At 35.9% G+C, this 23052-nt stretch overlaps 1 protein-coding gene across 16 annotated transcripts in view; it reads left to right on the top strand.

Moving 5' to 3' along the window:
* CAGE1 (cancer antigen 1) overlaps positions 1–23052 on the top strand; it is a 105222-nt gene that overhangs the window by 69363 nt on the left and 12807 nt on the right. For 12 of the 16 annotated variants that reach the window (XM_007487990.3, XM_016431780.2, XM_007487994.3 and 9 more), the window contains 2 exons: positions 2344–2388; positions 17171–17241. In XM_007487990.3, coding sequence (XP_007488052.2) covers positions 2344–2388; positions 17171–17241 — 116 coding nt within the window. The remainder of the gene's footprint in view (positions 1–2343; positions 2389–17170; positions 17242–23052) is intronic. The other 4 variants (XM_007487998.3, XM_007487991.3, XM_007487993.3 and 1 more) reach the window with 1 other exon arrangement.

The raw sequence follows: 23052 nt of genomic DNA, 5'->3' as shown, positions 1-23052 counted from the left end.
TCCAGAGAAAACAAGCACATGAATCCAGTTGGTCCAGGAGCCTCCAGGTCCCAGGAAGCTGCTAATCACTGAAAGATTAATCCATTCAGCTTCCAAAGTGATTTTCCCAAAACTCAGGTCTGACCACATTATTCCCATACTCAATAAACTACAGTGGCTCCCTGTGACCTGCAGGACCAAATACAAAAATCTCTGTTCAACTCTCAATGCCTCAAAGGGCAGCTAGATAGCACAGTGCATAAAGCACCAGGCCTTGAGTTGGGAGAATGCTGGTTCAAATTTGACCTCAGACACTTCCTAGCTGTAACCCTGGGCAAGTCACTTAACCTCAATTGCCTAGTCTTTACCACACTTCTGTCCTGAAATTAATACTTAGTATTGACTCTAAGACAGAAGGTAAGGGTTTATTTATTTATTTATTTTCCCTTGAGTACGTTCTAATGTTTTTTCTTAATTTTATTTTAGTAACAAATTTCCACATAAATTTTCCAAAGATATATGATTCATGTTGCCTCCTTCCCTTCTTCTCTCTCCCTTTGTGGAGTTGACAAGTAATTCAATTTGGATTTTATATATATGAAAATGTATATATGTAATATATATTATCACACAAACCATATTTCCATATTATTCATTTTTCTAAGTAAATAATCTTATAAAACCAAAACCCCAAATAACAAGCAGTAAATCATGTTTTCATTTCCATTTCTATTCCAACAGTTCTTCCTCCAGAGGTAGATAGCATTCTTTTTCATAAGTTGCTCAGAATTGTCCTAGATCATTGTATAGCTGTTAGCAGCAAAGTCTATCACATTTGATCATCCAACAATGTTTCAGTTACTGTGTATAATGTTTTCCTGGTTCTGCTTATTTCACTCTGCATCAGTTTATATAGGTCTTTCCAGCTCTTTCTGAAATCATCCTGTTTATCATTTCTTAAAGTACAATAGTATTCCATCACCATCATATACCACAGTTTGTTCAGCCATTCCCCAGTTGTGGAAAATCCTTCCCTTTACTTTCTAATTCTTTGTCATAAGGAAAAGAGCATCTATAAGTCTTTTTTGTACAATCAGGTCCTTTCATTTTTTTTTTATCTCTTTGGGATATAGGCCTACTAGTGGTATTACTAGACCAAAGGATATGCATTCTTTTATAACCCTTTGGACATAATTCCAAATGATTGGGTTAATTCACAATTCCACCAGCAATGCATTAGTGTCCCAATTTTGCCACCTTCCCTCCAACATTTATTATTTTCCTTTACTGTCATTTTGGCCAATCTGATAGCTGTAAGGTGGTATCTCAGATTGTTTTATTTGCATTTCTTTAATCAGGAGGGATTTAGAACAGGTAAGAGTTTTGGTTTTTTTTTAAATATTCAAAGCTTTTATAATCCTCTACCACCACCCTTCCCTTGCCCATGACATATACTTTTCAAGTCATCTTATACCTGGTGAAGAATTTCTTTTACTAAAGCAAATTGCTATCTCCTCAACAATTTATGCTTTTAACTGCCTACAGCACTGAAGGGTTAAATGACTTTGCCCAGGGTCACCCATCTAGTATGTGTCAGAGGGGGGACAATATGAATGTTTTTCATGATTATTCAAAGAGTATTAGCCATGGCTCAGGAATCACAATTGCTGAGTCTCTTAGAACCCATGGATATAGTTAACTGAGCCTATCAATAGAAATTTATCTAGGGCCTCCTAAGTAATCTCTTATTGTTTCCTTATCTAAGATATCAGCTACTTTTAAGGCATTTTTTGTCCTTTCTAATGCAGAGATTCTCCCCTAGCAAAATGGAAGTTAAAGAGTTCTACCTTTTTTTCACATCTATTATCTTGATCCCATTCACTCTGAACTGAGGTCCTATCCTTTCCTTGTTCTCCTCTTTCCCAAAAATAATTTGATCAGTTCATTCTGAGCTTTAACACTACGTGTATGACATTTTTAATTGATTTTTTAAAATTATAAAACCTTTATTTTTTTCTCACTCCCTCTCCCCTCATTCCCATCTTCCCTTCCCACATACAACATATTGGAAAAGAAAAAGAAAAAAAAAACTTTTGTAAAAAATAATGCAATCAACCCTGGACAAGTCACTTAACTCCATTTGCCTACCCCTTGACCTTCTGTCTTAGAGTTGTTACTAAGACAGAAGATGAAGGCTTAAAAAGAAAAAAAGAAAAGAATACAATCAAGGAAAACAAATTCACAGCTTGCCATGACCTGACAGTATTCTTTTTTTAAATTCCTTTCTTTTTTAAATGCTGTTTATCCCCCCATTATATATATAAAATAATTAACATTCATTTAAAAAAATGTTTTTATTTCCAGATTCTCTCTCTCCCACCATCCCTCCTCTCACCCCTCCCTGAAATGGTAAGCAACCTGATATAGATTTTATTTGTTCAATCATGTAAAACATTTTTCCATATTAGTCATTTTGTGAAAGAGATCTCAAACAAAAAAAATTAAGAAAGTGAAATATAGTATGTTAAATTCTGCATTCAGACTCCATCAGTTCTTTCTCTGGAGGCAAATGGTATTTTTCATCATGAGTCTTTGGGATTGTTTTGGAATACTGAATTGCTGAGAATGGCTAGGTCATTCACATTTGTTTATCACACAACATTGCTGTTACAACATACAATGCTCTTCTGGTTCTGCCCACTTCACTTTGCATCAGTTCATGTAAATCTTTGCAGGTTTTTCTGAAATCATCCTGCTTGTCATTTCTTATAGCACTTATAATATTCCATTACAATCATATACCATGAGTTGTTCAGCCAGTCCCCAATTCATGGACATCCCCTCAATTCCCATTTCTTTGCTACATATATGTCATTTTTCCTTTTTCTTTGATCTCTTTGGGATACTAATTCAGTAATGGTATTGTTGTGTCAAAGAGTAAGCAGTTTTTTTTTTAATTCAAAGATATTTCATTTTCCCAATTAAATGTAATACTAATTTTCAACATATATTTTCCAAAATTATAAGATCCAAACCATCTCCCTCCCTCTCTTTCCTACCCCCCCCCCAGATGTGGTAAGCAATTTTAGCTGGGCCATACATGTATTATCATGCCAAACATATTTCCATATTGGTCATTGCTATAAGAACACACTCGTACAAAACCAAAACCCCAAAATACAACCATAAATACACTGATATGAAAGATAGTATGCTTTGATCCACATCCATCCAACTCCAGAAGTTCTTTCTCTGGTGGTGGATAGCATTCCCTGTCATAAGTCCTTCAGAATTATCCCAGATCATTACATTGCTGAAAGTAGACAAGTTTTCACAGTTGACCATTGTACAATATTGCTGTTACTGTGTACAATGTTCTCCTAGTTTTGCTTATTTCACTCTGCATCATTTCTTGCAGATGTTTCCAGCTTTTTCTGAAATCATTTTGCATATCATTTCTTATAGCACAATAGTATTCCATCACCGACATACACCACAATTTGTTCAGCCATTTCCCAATTGATGGGCATCCCCTTAATTTCCAATTCTTTGCCACTGCAAAAAGAGTTGCTATAAGTATTTTTGTCTTTTTTATTTCCCTTTTTTATTTTCTCTTTGTGATACAGACCCAGTCTCAGTATGCTCAATTTTATGGTCTTTTGGGCATTGTTCCAAATGACCCTCCAGAATGCTCTACCAACAATGCAATAATGTCCCAATTTTGCCACACCCTCCAACATTTATCACTTTCCTTTACTGTCTATTGGCTAGTCTGTGTGAAAGGGAATTTTTATTCCTTTTGTCTATTTTAAGTTAATGAATCAGGGGCAGCTGGATAGCTCAGTGGATTGAGAGCCAAGCCTAGAGACGGGAGGTCCTAGTTTCAAATCTGGCCTCAGACACTTCCCAGCTGTGTGACCCTGGGCAAGTCACTTGACCCCCATTGCCTAGCCCTTACCACTCTTCTGCTTGGAGCCAATACACAGTATTGACTCCAAGACAGAAGGTAAGGGTTTTTAATTTTAAAAAAATGTTAATGAATCAAAAAGTATCCCTACCTAACACTTAGTAAGTCACTAACAAAGAAAGTTCATGCCCTAACAAATAGGAGAGCTGATGGGTGGAGAAAACTGTATATAAGTGGGAGCCTGAGAGAGATTCGGGGTCTTCATTCTTGGCTCTTCATTTTTGGTGGCCTTTAGCCTAGGGAGCACAAGCCCTGGTGGGATTCTTTGGAGTCTTTTGAGGGCTTGGTCTTATGGCAATTCAGCTTAATCAGGCATTCAATTCTGCCTTGGATTTGGTGTTAGTGGCTTGAGGAGTTCAGCTTTGGTGACTCGCTTGGGTAGAAGAGACTTTCGCAGACTTCCACCTGGAGATTAGAACCTGGAGGCTGAGACTCTCCCACTTTTTCTGGCCAGAGATTGGAACTTTGTTGGGGAGCAAGCTAGATTTCTTTGGAGCAGACCTAGAGTGCTAGGCTAGAAAATTCCTCATCTCCTTCCTACATTTCCCTCTGTTACTATCACTATTTTGCTATAATAAAGCTACAAAGCTACTAAAATACTCATTGTTTAATTTTTAGTTATTATGAATGGTGACCACAATTCTTTTTTTAACCATTATTATCTTTGTCAAACCAAATTTTTAACTATTACATTTGGCCAACTAATTTTAATTATTACATCTGATAGGTGTGAGGTGGTACATTAGTGTTGTTTTAATTTACATTTCTCTTTAGTCCCCTCCTCCTCTGTAACTCATCAAATCTTTTCATAGTTTTATAGATTTATAACTGTAGGGAACTCAGAAGCATCTATTCTCTCAGTGTATGAGAAAATTGAGTCACAGATGGTTAAGTTACTTGCATAAGGTTTCATGGATGGCAGAGCTAGGACATGATGCTGGGCTTTCTGACTCCAAACCTCATACTCTATTTCTCTCTCTCCATGCATTGGAACTGATTCTCTTGGTATCTTCAGAATATTATTTTTGAATACTTTCCATTCCTCCTATACTGATTTTCCTTATAGAGTTTTAGGGCATGGTGACCCTATCTTGTCTTCAAACAAATCTGCTCTCCTAACATCTATGGTACGTGTGAGACTATGCTCAGCTTTTCTTTTCTTCTCTTCTCTTTCACAAATTTTAAGATGAAGTCATCACTACTCAGAATTTCTACCATTTCTACTCTAGCAATCAAGTCCTCCTTTTTGGTGAGAATCATAACAAGGATAAAAGTCAGCCTTATTAATTCAACTTTTGAATGATGAAATTATCATTAAGGAAAGTCCAAGAATTTATAATCTGCTCTCCTCAGGACAGAGCATTTGGATAACTGAAGTACCCCATCATGCCTCTATGCCAGGCTTGTTCTGTTTTTCAAATTCCTCATCAATTTCTTCTTGTCCAGGTGATATTGTGAATTCCAAACACAACACTGCTTCTCTTTCTTACATTGATTTTGATTGAAATGTTTGACATCCTCCCCCTTCTGGTTCTTGGATGCTATAATATGAGCATACCTCTAGTTCTAGAGAAGGGCATAGTGAAGTAATAACATGATGGACTTAAGATTCAGTCAACTTGGATTCAAACACCACAACTGACTCATGATCTGCATGAACAAGTTAATTGACCTCTCTGAGCCTTGTACAAATTTCTGTGACTCTAAGTTATAAATGCACATGTATATAGATAGATAGATACACACGCATATACATTATACACACACACACACACACACACACAATTGTCAGTATTAGTCAACTTGTTCCAGGCCAATATTGACAAAGTATCTAAGACAAACTGATTTAGTCCACCTCCACTGGAACTATATGTTCTACCAGTTTGGAGGATTTTGTCAAAAGTTTGCTAAAATTCTTCGGGAGATATAATATATACATACATATATACATGTATGTAACAGATACATATATCATTCTCTCTTTCTATTTAGCTATCTCTAGCTATATTCCTTTTAAATAAAATATACTCTATAGTGTCATATATCAGTCTTAGATCTTATCTCACCAAATCTCAGCATTACCTATGAGTTTTCTGTTGCATCCATTCTTAAATTTTATGTCCACTGGACTTTTCTAGTTTTCTTTAATGTTATTTTTCTTCCACAGTAGCTCTTTTGTGGTATCTACATTGGTTGACATATATAGCAGCTTTTTTCTTCTAGCTTCTTTTTCACTTTAAAGTCGGCAGTAGTGGTGGTGTTTAATTAAATTGGCAAGACTCCAGGAAAATATATTTTACCAATCCTTGATAGATATGCTCTGTCCTTGCCAGAAAGTTATCATTTCTGTAGCTTAAACTGTGGTCCAGAAATCCAAATCTTACTTTTTAGATACTCTTTTCTCAACCAGTCATTTACTTCAGATGGCCAGAGGTGGCCTTCAACCCGTATTCATGCTGGATCATCTTTGTCAGATTTGTTTTACCTATATGAATTCATTCTAAAGTGGATTGACCAAGTCTTCTACAAACTGAACAAAAAAATATTAGCTTGTTCCAGTCTAATGTTTACTAAGTATCTAAGACAAACTGACCCCATACACTTCTTCCAGAACAACTTGTTCCACCAGTTGTCAGTTTCATTTGGGAGGAGTTTTGTCAGAAGTTTGCTAGAATTCTTCCAGGTGTTGTACTAAAAAGTCCTGGGGAGATAATGGCTAGTCCAGTATCATAAGCTGGTTCATCTTCCAATTCTCTCTCTTTTTTATTTAAAATTATTTTATTTTATTTTTTAAGATATTTTTCCATGTTTACATGATTCATTTGCTTTCCTTCCCCTCTCATCTCCTCCCTCCTACATCCAACAAGCAATCCCACTGGGTTGTACAAATGTTATCATTTAATACCTATTTCCACATTATTCATTTTTACCATAGAGTAATCTCTTAAAGCTAAAACCCCAAATCATATACCCATATAAACAAGTGATAAATGATGTAATAAGTTTTTCTCCTGTGTTTCTGTTCCCATAGTTCTTTCTCTCAATGCAGATAGCATTCTTTCTCATAAATCCCTGAGGAATGTCATGGATTATTGTACTAGTAGCAAAATCCATTATATTGAATAGTTCCAAGCATTTCGCTTTCAGTGTACAATGTTCTCTTGGTTCTGCTCATTTCACTGCATCAGTTCTTGGAGTTGCTTTCCAGTCCATATAGAAATCCTCTAGTTCATCACTCCTTACAACACAATTGTATTCCATCACCATCAGACACCACAATTTGTTCAGCCATTCCCCAATCAAGGGACACACACACCCTCATTTTCCAATTTTTTGCCACCACTTAGAGTGCAGCTATGAATACTTTTGTACAAATATTTTTCATTATTATCTCTTTGGGGTACAAACCCAGTAGTAATATTGTTGCACCAAAGGGTATATATTCTTTTAAAGCCCTTTGGATATAATTCCAAATTGCATTCCAGAATGGTAAAATTAATTCACAACTCTACCAGCAATGCATTAGTGTTCCAATTTTGCCACAACTCGTCCAACATTTATTATTTTCCTTTACTGTCATATTGGCCAATCTGCTGGGTGTAAGGTGGTACCTCAGAGTTGTTTTGATTTATATTTCTCTAATTATGAGAGATTTAGAACACTTTTTCATGTGCTAGTTGGTGGTTTTGATTTCTTTACCTAAAAACTGCCTATTCATGTTCCTTGGCCATTTGTCAATCAAGAAATGGCTTGATTTTTTTGTACAATTGAGTTAGCTTCTTATAAATTTGAGAAATTAGACTTTTGTCAGAGGTTTTTGTCATAAATGTTTCCCAATTTGTTCCTTCCTTTCTAATTTTAGTTGCATTGATTTTGTTTGTATGGAAATTTTTTAATTTAATATAATCAAAGTTATTCATTTTACATTTTGTAATGTTCTCTATCTCTTTTTTGGTCTTAAATTCCTTCCTTTCCCAAAGATCTGACAGGTATTCTATTAGGTTCACCTAATTTGTTTATGATTTCCCTCTTTATATTTAAGTCATTTACCCATTTTGGATTTATCTTAGTATAGAGTATGAGATGTTGATCTAAATCTAATTTCTCCCAGACTGTTTTCCAATTTTCCCAGTAGTTTTTGTCAAATAGTGTGTTCCTGTCCCAAAAGCTGGGATCTTTGGCTTTATTATCTTGCTGAGATCATTTACCCTAAGTCTATTCCATTGATCCATCCTTCTGTCTCTGAGCCAGTACCATATTGTTTTGATGATCACTGTTGTTTTATAGTATAGTTTGAGATCTGGTAATGTTAGCCCTCCAACCTTCACATTTTTTTTCATTAGTTCCCTTTATATTCTTGATCTTTTGTTCTCCCAGATGAACTTTGTAATAATTTTTCCTAATTCTATAAAAAAGTTTTTTGGTAGTTTGAAAGGTATAGCCCTGGATAAGTAAATTAATTTAGGTAGGATTATTATTTTCATTATATGAGCTCAACCTATCCATGAGCAATTAATGTTTTTCCAATTGTTTATATCTACTTTTAATTGTGTGAAAAGTGTTTTGTAGTTGTGTTCATATAATTCCTATTTGTCTTGGCAAATAGATTCATAAATATTTTATGTTCTCTAGGATAATTTTAAATGGAATTTCTCTTTCTAATTTGTGCTGTTGAGCTGTGTTGGAAATATATAGAAACACTGATGATTTAAGTGGGTTTATTTTATATCCTGCAACTTTGCTAAAGTTGTTTATTATTTCCACTAGCTTATTAGTTGACTCTCTAGGATTCTTTAAGTAGACCATCATATCATCTGCAAAGAGTGATAGTTTAGTCTCCTCATTGCCTACTTTAATCCCTTCAATTTCTTTTTCTTCTCTAATTACTACTGCTAGCATTTCTAGTACAATATTAAATAGTAGTGGTGATAATGGGTATCTCTGCTTCCCTCCTCATCTTATTTGGAAGGCTTCTAACTTATTCCCATTGTAGATGATACTTGCTGATGGTTTTAAATAAATACTGCCTATTATTTTGAGGAAAGACCCTTTTATTCCTATATTTTCTAGTGTTTTCAATAGGAATGGGTGTTACTCTATTGCAGATATTAATAATATAGAAATAGATCTTGATCGATGATATGCAAAACATAGTGGAATTATTCATTGGGTATGGGGGGGATGAGATGAAGGGAAGGAAAGAACATGAATCATGTAACCATGGGGAAAATATTCTAAATTAATTAAATAATAATAAATCTAATTAAAATTTAAAAATTTTAAAGAATAAAAAACTAGGAATGGGTATTATATTTTGTTAAAGGTTTTTTCTGTATCCATTGAGATAATCATGTGATTTCTATTAGTTTGGTTCTTGATATGGTCACTTACATGGATGATTTTCCTAATATTGAACCAGCTTTGCATTCCTGGTATAAACTCCACTTGGATAGTGAATAATCCTTGAGATAATTTGCTGTAATCTTTTTGGTAGTATTTTATTTAAAATTTTTGCATCTGTGTTCATTAAGAATATTGGTCTATAGTTTTCTTTCCCTGTTTTTGGTCTTCCTGGCTTGGGAATCAGTACCATATTTGTATCATAAAAAGAATTTGGTAAGACTCCTTTGCCTATTTTGTCAAATATTTTGTCGAGTAATTGATTGTTGAATGTTTGATAGAATTCACTTGTGAATCCATCTGGCCCTAGTGATTTTTTCTTAGGGAGTTCCTTGATGGCTTGTTCCATTTCTTTTTTGATATGGGATTATTTAAGTATTCTATTTCTTCTGTGAATCTAGGCAGTTTATATTTTTGTATATATTCATTCATTGCCATATTTAGATTGCCATATTTATTGTCATATAATTGAGTGAAATAGCTCTTAATAATTGTCTTAATTTCTTCTTCATTAGAGGTGAGATCACCTTTCATTCATTCATAATACTATTTTTGGTTCTCTTTCTTTTTTTTAATTAGATTAACCAATATTTTGTCTATTTTATTTGATTTTTAAAATATCATCTCCTTCCACATAATCGACCACATCAACAAGCAAACTAGCAAGAACCACATGATTATCTCAATAGATGCAGAAAAAGCCTTTGATAAAATACAACACCCATTCCTATTAAAAACACTAGAAAGCATAGGAATAGAAGGGTCATTCCTAAAAATAATAAACAGTATATATCTAAAACCAACAGCTAATATCATCTGCAATGGGGATAAACTAGATGCATTCCCAATAAGATCAGGAGTGAAACAAGGATGCCCATTATCACCTCTACTATTTGACATTGTACTAGAAACACTAGCAGTAGCAATTAGAGAAGATAAAGAAATTGAAGGCATCAGAATAGGCAAGGAGGAGACCAAGTTATCACTCTTTGCGGATGACATGATGGTCTACTTAAAGAATCCTAGAGATTCAACCAAAAAGCTAATTGAAATAATCAACAACTTTAGCAAAGTTGCAGGATACAAAATAAACCCACATAAATCATCAGCTTTTCTATATATCTCCAACACAGCTCAGCAGCAAGAACTAGAAAGAGAAATCCCATTCAAAATCACCTTAGACAAAATAAAATACCTAGGAATCTATCTCCCAAGACAAACACAGGAACTATATGAACACAACTACAAAACACTCGCCACACAACTAAAACTAGACTTGAACAATTGGAAAAATATTAACTGCTCATGGATAGGACGAGCCAATATAATAAAAATGACCATCCTACCCAAACTTATTTATCTATTTAGTGCCATACCCATTGAACTACCAAAATACTTCTTCACTGATTTAGAAAAAACCATAACAAAGTTCATTTGGAAGAACAAAAGATCAAGGATATCCAGGGAAATAATGAAAAAAAACACATATGATGGGGGCCTTGCAGTCCCAGACCTCAAACTATATTACAAAGCAGCAGTCATCAAAACAATTTGGTACTGGCTAAGAAACAGAAAGGAAGATCAGTGGAATAGACTGGGGGAAAACGACCTCAGCAAGACAGTATACGATAAACCCAAAGATCCCAGCTTTTGGGACAAAAATCCACTATTCGATAAAAACTGCTGGGAAAATTGGAAGACAGTGTGGGAGAGACTAGGAATAGATCAACACCTCACACCCTACACCAAGATAAATTCAAAATGGGTGAGTGACTTAAACATAAAGAAGGAAACCATAAGTAAATTGGGTAAACACAGAATAGTATACATGTCAGACCTTTGGATAGGGAAAGGCTTTAAAACCAAGCAAGATATAGAAAGAATCACAAAATGTAAAATAAATAATTTTGACTACATCAAACTAAAAAGCTTTTGTACAAACAAAACCAATATAACTAAAATCAGAAGGGAAACAACAAATTGGGAAAAAATCTTCATAGAAACCTCTGACAAAGGTTTAATTACTCATATTTATAATGAGCTAAATCAATTGTACAAAAAATCAAGCCATTCTCCAATTGATAAATGGGCAAGGGAAATGGATAGGCAGTTCTCAGATAAAGAAATCAAAACTATTAACAAGCACATGAAGAAGTGTTCTACATCTCTTATAATCAGAGAGATGCAAATCAAAACAACTCTGAGGTATCACCTCACACCTAGCAGATTGGCTAACATAACAGCAAAGGAAAGTAATGAATGCTGGAGGGGATGTGGCAAAGTAGGGACATTAATTCATTGCTGGTGGAGTTGTGAACTGATCCAACCATTCTGGAGGGCAATTTGGAACTATGCCCAAAGGGCGACAAAAGAATATCTACCCTTTGACCCAGCCATAGCACTGCTGGGTCTGTACCCCAAAGAGATAATGGACACAAAGACTTGTACAAAAATATTCATAGCTGCGCTCTTTGTGGTGGCCCAAAACTGGAAAACGAGGGGATGCCCATCAATTGGGGAATGGCTGAACAAACTGTGGTATATGTTGGTGATGGAATACTATTGTGCTCAAAGGAATAATAAAGTGGAGAAGTTCCATGGAGACTGGAACAACCTCCAGGAAGTGATGCAGAGCGAGAGGAGCAGAACCAGGAGAACATTGTACACAGAGACTAATACACTGTGGTATAATCGAACGTAATGGACTTCTCCATTAGGGGCGGTGTAATGTCCCTGAACAACTTTCAGGGATCCAGGAGAAAAAAAACACCATTCATAAGCAAAGGATAAACTATGGGAGTGGAAACACCGAGAAAAAGCAACTGCCTGAATACAGAGGTTGAGGGGACATGACAGAGGATAGACTTTAAATGAACACTCTAATGCAAATACTATCAACAAAGCAATGGGTTCAAATCAAGAAAACATCTAATGCCCAGTGGACTTACGCGTCGGCTATGGGGGGTGGGGGGGAGGAAAAGAAAATGATCTATGTCTTTAACGAATAATGCTTGGAAATGATCAAATAAAATATATTAAAAAAAAATAAAAAAATAAAAAAAACAAAAAAAAAATGAATTGCAAAGATGAAAAAAAAAAATATCATCTCCTAGCCCAATTTATTAGTTAAATAGTTCTTTTACTTTCAATTTTATTAATTTCTCCTTTGATTTTTAGAATTTCTAATTTGGTCTTTATCTGAGAGTTTTTAATTTGTTCTTCTTCTAGACTTTTTTGTTGCATGCCCAATTCATTGATCTTCTCTCTCTCTCTCTCTCTCTCTCTCTTTTTTTTTTAATATAGGCACTCAGGGATATAAAATTTCCCAAGTATTGCTTTGACTGTATCCCATAAATTTTGATATATTGTTTCTTCATTGTTGTTCTCTTCATTGAAATCCATAATTGTTTTTATGATTTGTTTTTTAACCCACCAGTTTTGGAGAATAGCATGATTTAATTTCCAATTAATTTTTAATTTGCCTCTCCATGTACTCTTAACTAATTATAATTTTTATCACATTATGATCTGAGAAACTTGCATTTATTATTTCTACTTTTAGGCATTTGTTTGCAATGTTTTTATGCCCTAGCAAATTGTAATGCCTGCCTTCTTTTTCTCAGTTGATGCCCAATAAATTCTGCTCCAGTCTCTTACCTTTACCCTGTGTGTGTCTACCTGCCTTATGTGTGTTTCTTGTAGATAACATATGCTAGGATTTTGGTTTTTAATCCAGTCTGCTATCTGTTTCTGTTTTATGTGTGAGTTCATCCCATTCACATCCAGAGTTATGATTACCATCTGTGTATTCCCCATCATTTTGATTTCCTCTTTTAATTCTGCCCTTTTTCTTTCACTATTTCCCTCCACACCAGTGTTTTCCTTTTAATCAGTCCCCCTTTTCCCCACCCTTATTTTACTTTACTTTCTACCCCCCTCCTTTCTTATTCCCCTCCTATTTCTCTTTAGTATCTTTTAATAACCACACACACACACTTTTACCTCCCTATCAATATTCCCCTCCCAACATAACCCTTCCTTATTCCCTTTCAACTTCTCTGTAGGATAATATAGAATCCTATACCACAATAAATCTAGCTGTTCTTCCCTCTCAGAACCAATTCCACTGAGAATAAGGTTTAAGTATTATTTATCAACACTCTTTTCCTCCCCTTCTTAGAATAGTATTCTCCCCTGCTTCCCATACATTGCTTTATGTGGTATAATTTATCCTATTTTGCCTCTTCCTTCAAGTTTCTATTAGTACCACCCTCTTCTCCCCCCAATTTTTTGACATCACCTTAAACAGCTTAATATCACAACCTCTGACTATGTATATTTCTTCTATCTACTATGATAATGAAAACAATTTTTAAGAGTTACAGATATCATTTTCCATATAGGAATATAATAAACTTGACCTTATTGAATCCCTTATTTTTTTCCTCTTTCTCATTTATGTTTTTATGGTTCTCTTGAATTTTATATTTGAACATCAATTTTTCCATTTAGTTCTGGTCTTTTCTTTAGGAATGCTTGGATTTTATTACATGCCTATACTTTCCCCTGAAAGTACATAGTCAACTTCGATGGATAGGTGATTCTTTGTTGTAGCCCCAGTTCTCTTGCCTTCCTGAATATCATATTCCAAGCCTTGTGGTCCTTTAGTGTGAAAGCTGCCTGATCCTGTGTAATCCTGACTGGGAATCCATGATATCTGAATTGTTTCTTTCTAGCTGTTTGCAGTATTTTCTTGTTGACCTGAAAGCTCTTGAATTTGGCTATAACATTCTTGGGAGTTGTCTTTTAGGGATTTAATGTAGGGGGTAATCTGTGGATTCTTTCAATATATATTGTGCCCTCTTGTTCAAGAATATCAGGGCAGTTTTCTTGGATAATTATTTGTAATATAATGTCTAGGCTTTTTTTTTTGTACATGCTTTTTCAGGAAGATTGGTTTCTAGCCACAGCACATTTATCCCATACCTCTTCAGCTTTATTCCTTGATCCTAACTATAAGATTCTATATTTATTGATATTATAGATTTATATATTAAATTTCAGCTCATTAGATTTGACCTATCATCTTAGCCTGTTGAGATCTTTCAGGATCCTGAGGCTAGTAATGAATGATAGTATCCCTCTGATTTTTTTTAAACCCTTGCTTTCCATCTTGGAATCAGTATCATATATTGGTTCCAAGGCAAAAGAGTGGTAAAGGCTAGTCAGTGGAGGTTAAGTGACTCGCCCAGGGTCACACAGCTAGGATTTGTCTGAGATCAGATTTGAACCTAGTACCTACTGTCAATCCATTTAGCCATCTAGCTACCCCCATCCCTCTGATTTTTTTTTTAAACCCTTACCTTCCGTCTTGGAGTCAATACTGTGTATTGGCTCCAAGGCAGAAGAGTGGTAAGGGCTAGGCAATGGGGGTCAAGTGACTTGCCCAGGGTCACACAGCTAGGAAGTGGCTGAGGTCAGATTTGAACCTAGGACCTCCCATCTCTAGGCCTGGTTCTCAATCCACTGAGCTACCCAGCTTCCCCCCATCCCTCTGATTTTAATGCCATCTGTCCCCAAAACAGTATCTCTCTTTGAAGCCAGAATCAAATCAGAATCTTAGAGATCCATACAGACTCAAATGTTATGTTATTCTATTTTACCAGATAAACAGAACTCAAAGAAATTGAAGTAGATCCCTATTTCCCCTCTGTTCAGCCAACATTCCATCCATGTCTATCCATTCAATATAATTTTGTTGTTCAATCATTCTGTCCTACTCTTTGTGACCCTTATTTGTGGTTTTCTTAGCAAAGATACTAAAATGGTTTGCCATTTCTTTCTCCAGCTCATTTTACAGGTGAGGAAACTGAGGCAAACAGGGTTAAGTGATTTGCCCAGGGTCACACAACTAGAAAGAGTCTAAAGCCAGATTTAAACTCATGAAAATGAATCTTCCTCACTCTAAGCACTACACTCTATCCATTGCCACCTAGCTGCTATTCAAGTACAATACTGCAGGTAAAAAATAACTGCATTTTCAGGTTGCCTTAAGAGGAAACATTTTAGAAACATCATTGAAAAGTTGGAAAACATCCCAGGGAAGATAACTAGAATGGTGAATGAGATGGAAATGATTCCATGAGGAATGATTAAAAGAATTAAGGATGTTTTAATATGGAGAAGATAGGAGGACATCATGATGGGTTTTTTTTTTTTTAAGTACCTTAGGGCCTTTGCATCTCTGAGGTTCTATGATTTGAAGACTGGGCACAGAAGAGAAATTAGATTTGTTCTTCTTTGATAAAGAACATAACTATCTTCCTCTAAACCTTTCTCTCTTCCTAATTTAACTTCTCTATTTCTGTTGAGGATTCTGCTATTCTTCCAGTTCTCTTAAGTGTGCAACCTTAAATTATCCCGGACTTTTCCCTCTCCATTACCCTTCTTAGTCAGTTGCAAAATCTTCTCAATTCTATTCCCAAAATATGTGCCCTTCTCTCCATACAAGCCCCCATCTCTTCTCTAATTATTTCTTTCAATAGTTGTGTCCTAATTGGTCTCCTTGTCACCGGTGTTTCCCCTCTCTAATCTGTCTTCTACACAAATGCAGAATTCCCATTTCTACCCTATATATCTAACCTTATCACTCCCTTGCTCAAAAAAGACCCAGTGGCTCTTTTTGCTTCTTGGATAAAAGTCCTTCATATTCTGACTCCAGCCTACCTTTCCACGCTTATAGCCTGTTATATACTCCTTCAAACACTTAGCATGCCAGCCAAACTAACTTGTTCACTAATCCCCACATATGGTTTTCTGTGTCCAATCCCCGATGCCTTTGCATAAGCTGTTTCCCAAGCCTCAAAAGCATTTCCTCTTCACCTCTCCTTCAGAAAATCTTTAGTGTCTTTCCAGCTTAAGTGTTCTCTCTTACAGATAGCCTGTCCTGATCTCTCTGTTACTAGCTCCCTCTTCTTCCCCACAAGGAAGCAACTTTGATTATTTTAAATTTTATTTTTCAACATACATCTGGTTTATGAAACTCCCTGAAGACGGAGACATTTTGGAGCGTTTTTTTCTTTGCCTCTCCAGCATGTCATTTGATAGGCACTTAATAATTATTTATTGAATAACTGGATGAACTAGGGACAGTAGAAGGAATATGCAGAAAAGTGATTTCAGTTCATGTAAAAAAAAACTTTCTAATGATTAAAGCTATCTAAAAAAAAAAACGGACTGAGTTCAATGGGAAGAGAGTAAAATGTCTATCACTGGAAGACTTCAGAGGTTGGATTACCATTTGCCAGAGATAGTGAAAATTTCTGAGGTGATATGGGTGAGACTATGTGATCACCTCTGAAGTTTCTTCTCTTAGAGTCCTATGATTCTGTGACTAAGGTACCAAGAGGTAGATGATGTTGATGGCTGTTCAAATCCTATAACTAGAAGTGTGATTTGGAGAAAACAATAATGATTCTAGGTGCCACTAATGGGGGAAGAAGAAAAGGTGAAAAGTTACACGTCCAAAGCATACCCACAGAGATTTAAATATACCCCCAAATGAACACTTTTTTTCTAGAAATGGTTCCTAGGATCCAGGAGGAAATAATTTAATTAAATTTTTTTAAGGTTCAACAAATGAAGTAAAATGAGAAAAATCTTACAAAATAAAAATAGCTTTATCAACAAGCTATAATAACCAAATTAATGATTATTACATAACAAATATGTTTGCATTGGGTTCCTTTCTAATGCCTAAATTTCTACGACCTTGGCTTGGTTTTCTTTCTTTTTTTTTAAATATTAAACTTTATCTTGTTAAAGGTAACATCATATGAGGAGATCATAGAGTGTGCTGACCAAAGGCTTGAGATATCTCACTCCCAGATTGCACAGTAAGTTAACAAAACAAATCTAATTAAGCTTGGCAGTTTTAAGTAGTCACTAATACCTTTAGATCACTCAGTTGCTAATGAGTTAATTTTCTTAGGCTCTTTAAAAGGGGAACTGCAGCATGTTTTAGATTAGGACCATGATCTATTTAAGGTTCAGGAGAGACCATGGAACTGTAGCAAGATCAGATGAAATGCTTCACAAAAGTCAATGCTTCTGCTGTTTACTGGTACAACAGTAATAGAGGGAATATGGGAAAGCAGGTGGTTTTGCTTTGAAGCCTGGTTCTTATCCTTATATTCATTTGCATATCAATTATGAGGGAGGAGCTTTCATCACAATTCCCTCACTGCTTCTGGGGTTGAAGGAGGAGAGTGGTGGAGTTTTGGGGTAGAGTCTCAAAATGGGGTTAAGAATAAAGACTGCAATAAGGAACTTAATAGGAGTTAAAGAAATTGTCTAACCCTAAGTTAGATAGTTGTCTAATTCAGTACTTATAGAAAAAAGATCAAAAGAAGAGGCTTAGTTTTAGACTGGAGTACTTTGCATGCCTTTGATGATGGCATTAAAAGAACTGTAGTTATCTTCTATCAGTGAGAGGCTTATTAGTTACTACAACCTTAGATGACAGCAAAAAGTAACAGGTACAGGTAGCCCTCAAGAGGCTGAATAGCTGAACTGAACTGAAGCCCAACAGAGAGTAACAAAGAACAACAGTTCAACAACCAGCAAATCAGCATAGATGTCCAACCGAGACAATACAAATGGGATCACTTTATGCATGAATGGAGTCTCTCTTCCTGCCATACCTCCAGTGAGGCAGGGGTCACAAAGAATTTGTGAGACTAGGAAACACTCCTGGAGGACAAATACACAAGAATAGTTGCATGGAAGGGACACATACTAGGAACTCATGTGACCAGAGCACATACACAGAGTACAAATGGCCAGTACTAAAATACCCCTGCTGTACAATGATTACAATAATGTAAATGAAAAATACAGTGAAAGGAAGCTGAGTATTTATATGTATTATACACACACACACACACACACACACACACACACACACACACATACACACATACATACATACTGTTGAATGCAACCATCACATTGGTTGACTTTCCTCAACTGTTTTCCTTTGTTGCCCAGAAAGGTTCGGGTTGAGGGGTGGGGGGAGGAAAGGCTTTGTATCCAGAAATGAATGAGTTATAAAATAAAAAAGCATGAATACAAATTAATTTGTTGTTTGTTTGTTTTTTCAGTTGACCCTATCCAGGGTTCTAGGCTATAGGATGTGTATCTTCCATGGCACTAGGTGATGCACTGTGTAGACCCATAGATGAGCTAAAGAGCAGCAAGTTGAAAAAGACTGATTCTATAAAGACTGAGCTGGGTCTCTTAGGCAGTGAAAAAAATCAATACAGAGTCCATAAAGTTAACTTTGGCACACCCTGATTTTACCTGTATACAATTTGGGGGACAAGCTACACAACATAATCTAACCCAATTCCTACATTTCAGAGAGATGTCATGATATAGCAAGCTCTAACTACCAGGGCCCCAAGACTTTTGCAGTAGGTATGTCTGAAAGACATTACAGCCTATTCTTCTGGGAAATACACAGTACAATGAGATATATACAGATAGGCAACAACACTTTTGTCTCTACCTGAACCCCCAGGCCATCACTTCTCTGCCACAGACTTATCTCTCCTCCTTCTGGCTCTCCCCTTAATTAACATATTGGTAAAAGGTCTAGTTTCAGAATTCCAGCCCAGAAGTCTGAACCTTTACAGGCAGCTTCAAAGGGGAAGAGATTGAGGCCTTTGTTGGGGTTATGTGTGATACCTGCTGTCTTTCTGCCCTGCAGGTCAACTGCCTAGCTCTAATGATTCCTCTCAAAGATTTCTCCTGCCCTGGTGATCCCTCATAAGGAACAACCAGGGCCTGGAAAGTTCTCTCCTTCTTCACTATTAATACTGAATAGTTAAATATGAGAAACCTTTTCCTGAGTTACTTGTTTTCTATTTGTAAAGGACTTCATGGTCTGCCTTAGGGTGTTCCTCCAGGTGTGGGGAATTCTGCCCTTTCTTTGATCAGGGTTCTTTTTTTCCTCTGGGTTTCCCCTTTCCAAAAGGGCCTCTGGGTGCTAATGCATTAAGTTTCAATGCCTTTGAACAACTTGTCCCAAACATATTCCTTCCTTAACTCCTACTCTTAGAATTTCTAAATGTCTTCAAAGTTTAGTTGAAGTGCCAGTTTCTATATGCAACTTCTCTCTCTCAAATCCCATACCTACAAGCTCCTCTCTTTCAAAATTACCTGATATTTATTTTGTGAATGTTGTATATTCTTTTTAGATGTAAATGTTACCTCTTCTGACAGACTGTGAACTCCTTGAGGGCAGAGACTATGTGATTCTAAGGGTCCCCTTCTGTAAACTTCTAGACCAGACACAAAAGCTGCATTAGAAGATTTAGTTAGAAGTATTCCACTGGAAATACATACCAGGAATTGGGGGGATAGAGCCAAGATGGCATTTTAGTCACAGCAAAAGCTGAAACCTCTCTGACAGTCCTTCCAAACCAATCTTTACAAAGTGCCTCAAAATGACAAGAGTCAAAAACCAAAAGCAAGACAGAGTGAGAGGGCTCTCTTATAGAAAACAACTTGAAAGGTGGGCAGAGAGAATTGATTTTTATAGGGTAAGGGGGAAGTAGAAGTAAATTGCACACAGAAGAGTACTGGCCAACTACCCCCCACCTCCTCTACAGGTTCTAAGCCTGGGCATAGGCCAACTTTAGAATCCAAGGAACTTGCCTATACAAAGAACAGAACACCTCAATCCCATCCCTTGAAGTCCCAGGTCCTGGCACCAGCCTGCAATGAGGCCCAGAAGTCCATAGTGCCAGGTTCTTTCAAGCCTGTACCGCAAGTGAAGCCTTTAGTCCCAGGGCAAAATATCTCAGAGTGCTGATTCCTGCAAGCCATTAGCAGAAAAGATAGAATCAGCAGCTTTCAGAATTCTCAGTCCATAGGCAAAAAAAGGATGAGAAAACTAGCAAACAGAAAAAGAAACACCTAAACACAGAAATTTTCTGTAGAGACAAAGAAGAACAATGCACTGAGTCAATTCAGAACAATGAGATCCAATCAACCACATGCAAAACTTAAAAAAGAATGGGAATTGATCTGAGGTGCTGGAAGAATTAAAAAAAAAGTTAAAAGATCAAATAAGAGAGGTAGAAGTAAAGTGGGGAAAAGAAATGAAAGTAATGCAAGGAGCAATTTTTAAAATTGCTTTTAAGCAATGCTTAAAAAAGCAAAATTGGACAATTGGGGAAAAGGCACAAAAATCCAATGAAGAAAAGAGTTCCATGAAAAGTAAAATAGACCAAATGGAAAAGGAGGATCAAAAGGTCATGGAAGAAATTCAGTCTTTAGAATTGGGCAAATAGAAGCAAATGACTTCATAAGACATCAAGAAACAATAAAACAAAATCAAAAGAATGAAAAAAAATAGAAAATGGGAAATATCTCATAAAAAAACAACTGACCTGGAAAATATATTCAGAAGAGACAACTTATCTAAAAGTCATGATAAAAAAAAACTGAAACATATTACAAGAAATTATCAAAGAAAACTGCCCTGATATTCTTGAACAAAAAGGTAAAATAGTAATTGAAAGAATCTTTATATCAATCCTGCAATAAATCCCCAAATGACAACTCCCAGGAATGTTACAGCCAAATTCAAGAACTCCTGGCCAAAGAAAAAAACACTGCAAACCACCAGAAAGAAACAATTCAAATGTCACCAAATTCTGGTCAAGAGTACACAGGATTTGGCAACTTCCACACTTGAAAAATCAAAAGGTTTGGAATATGAAATTCCAGAAGTCAAGGAAACAGGGTTACAACCAAAAATCATCTATCCATCAAAACTAACTATATTCTATAAGGGAAAAACTTGGTAATTTAATAAAATAGAAGATTTCCAAGCATTCCTGAAGAAAAGGCCAGACCTAAACAGAAAATTTGATATCAAAATACAAAATTTAAGAGAAGTATACAGAGATAAATAAGAAAGAGAAAAAAATTTAACAGCCTCAATAAGGTCAAATTGTTTATATTCCTATACAGAAAGGTGATATTTGTAACTTTAAAATTTTTTTTATCATTATCATATTACTTAGAAGAAGTATGCTTAGACAGAAGTAAGCTGCTTAGGATGATATGCAAAAAATCTAGAATTGAAAAAGAGTATTGCACTAAGAGAAAAGGGAGGAGAGAGAAGTAAAATGGGGGTAAATTATAATACAGAAAGAGACATGGGGGGAAAAAAAACTCTTACAGTGGAGGAGAGGATGAGGGTGGTGATAGATAATACTTAAACCTTACTCTCATTGAAATTGGCTCAAAGAGGGAAGAACAACCATATTCATTGGAGTATAGAATCCTACTTATTCTATAGAGAAGTAAAAGGGGGAGAAATGGGGGTGGTGGGGAGTAGAGAAACCTAAAGGAGGGGGAAGTTGGAGGAGGGGTGATTAAAAGAACCTATAGAGAAAGTAGGAGAGGAATAAGAAGGGTGGCAGTGGGAAGGGGAGTAATATATGGAAGGCAGAATGGAGGGAGTGATTAAAAACAAAGCCCTGGTGTGTGGGGACAGAATAAAAGGAGAAAGGGCAAGATTAAAAGAGGAAAACAAGATGGATGGGAATACACATATGGTACTCATAACTGTGGATGTAAATGGGATGAACTCACCCATAAAATGGAAGCAGAAAGCAGAGTAGATTAAAAATCAGAATCCTACCATATGTTGTTTTCAAGAAACACATTTGAGGCAAGTAGACACACACAGAGTAAAGGTAAAGGGCTGGAACAGGATTTATTGGGTTTCACATAAGATAAAAAGAAGCAGGAGTAGAAATATGATCTCAGGTAAAGCTAAAGCAGAAATACATATGATTAAAAGAGATAATGAGATAAATTACATCTTGATAAAGCATAGTACAGAAAATTAAGTCATATCAGTCCTTAACATGCACCAAATATGCACTTAATATGCACCAAATGTTATTGCAACCAGATTTTTAAAGGAGCTTAAGAAAAAAATAGATAGCAAAACTATAATAGTGAGAAACTTCAACTTCAAAAGATGTGAATAGGCAGTTTTCAGATAAAGAAATCAGTTATCAATAATCATACAAAAAATATGTTCTCAGTTCCTCTTGATTAGAGAAATGCAAATTAAAAAAACTCAGAGGTACCACCTAACACATCAGATTGGCTATTATGACAATAAAGGAAAATGATAAATGTTGGAGGGAGTATAGCAATATTTGGACACTAATGCATTGCTGGTGGAGCTGTGAAATGATCCAACCATTCTGGAGGGTGGCCTCTCCTGAGGCTAGTCCATTCAGAAAATCCAGGAGAGGCCTATCCTCTTGAGAGAGATTGTCCCAGGTCCTCGACTCAAGGCTAAGGCCCCTCCAGCTAAGGACCAAATAGCCCTGCCTGGGTTGAGCCAGGGGTCAGAGCAAAATACTTAGAGTGTTAGGTTAGATATCTTACCCTATCCTCTCTCTGATTTTCTTACTTTCACTTTGTCTATATTTTATAAGTAAATTGCTAAAAAATCTTGTTGCAATTGATTAAATTCCTGGTGATCCTATTCTTAAATAATCTAGTCTAACCTTTTATATTAACCCCTTACATTCTGGTCCTTACACCCTCCAGAATGTTTGGATCATTTCACAGTTCCACCAGCAATGCATTAGTGTCTAAAATGGATCAAG

This window comes from Monodelphis domestica, chromosome 3, assembly GCF_027887165.1.
Source record: "Monodelphis domestica isolate mMonDom1 chromosome 3, mMonDom1.pri, whole genome shotgun sequence".
NCBI classification, from domain to species: domain Eukaryota; kingdom Metazoa; phylum Chordata; class Mammalia; order Didelphimorphia; family Didelphidae; genus Monodelphis; species Monodelphis domestica.
Note: the sequence above shows the minus strand (reverse complement) of the source record. Positions and strands in the feature narration are given on the sequence as shown.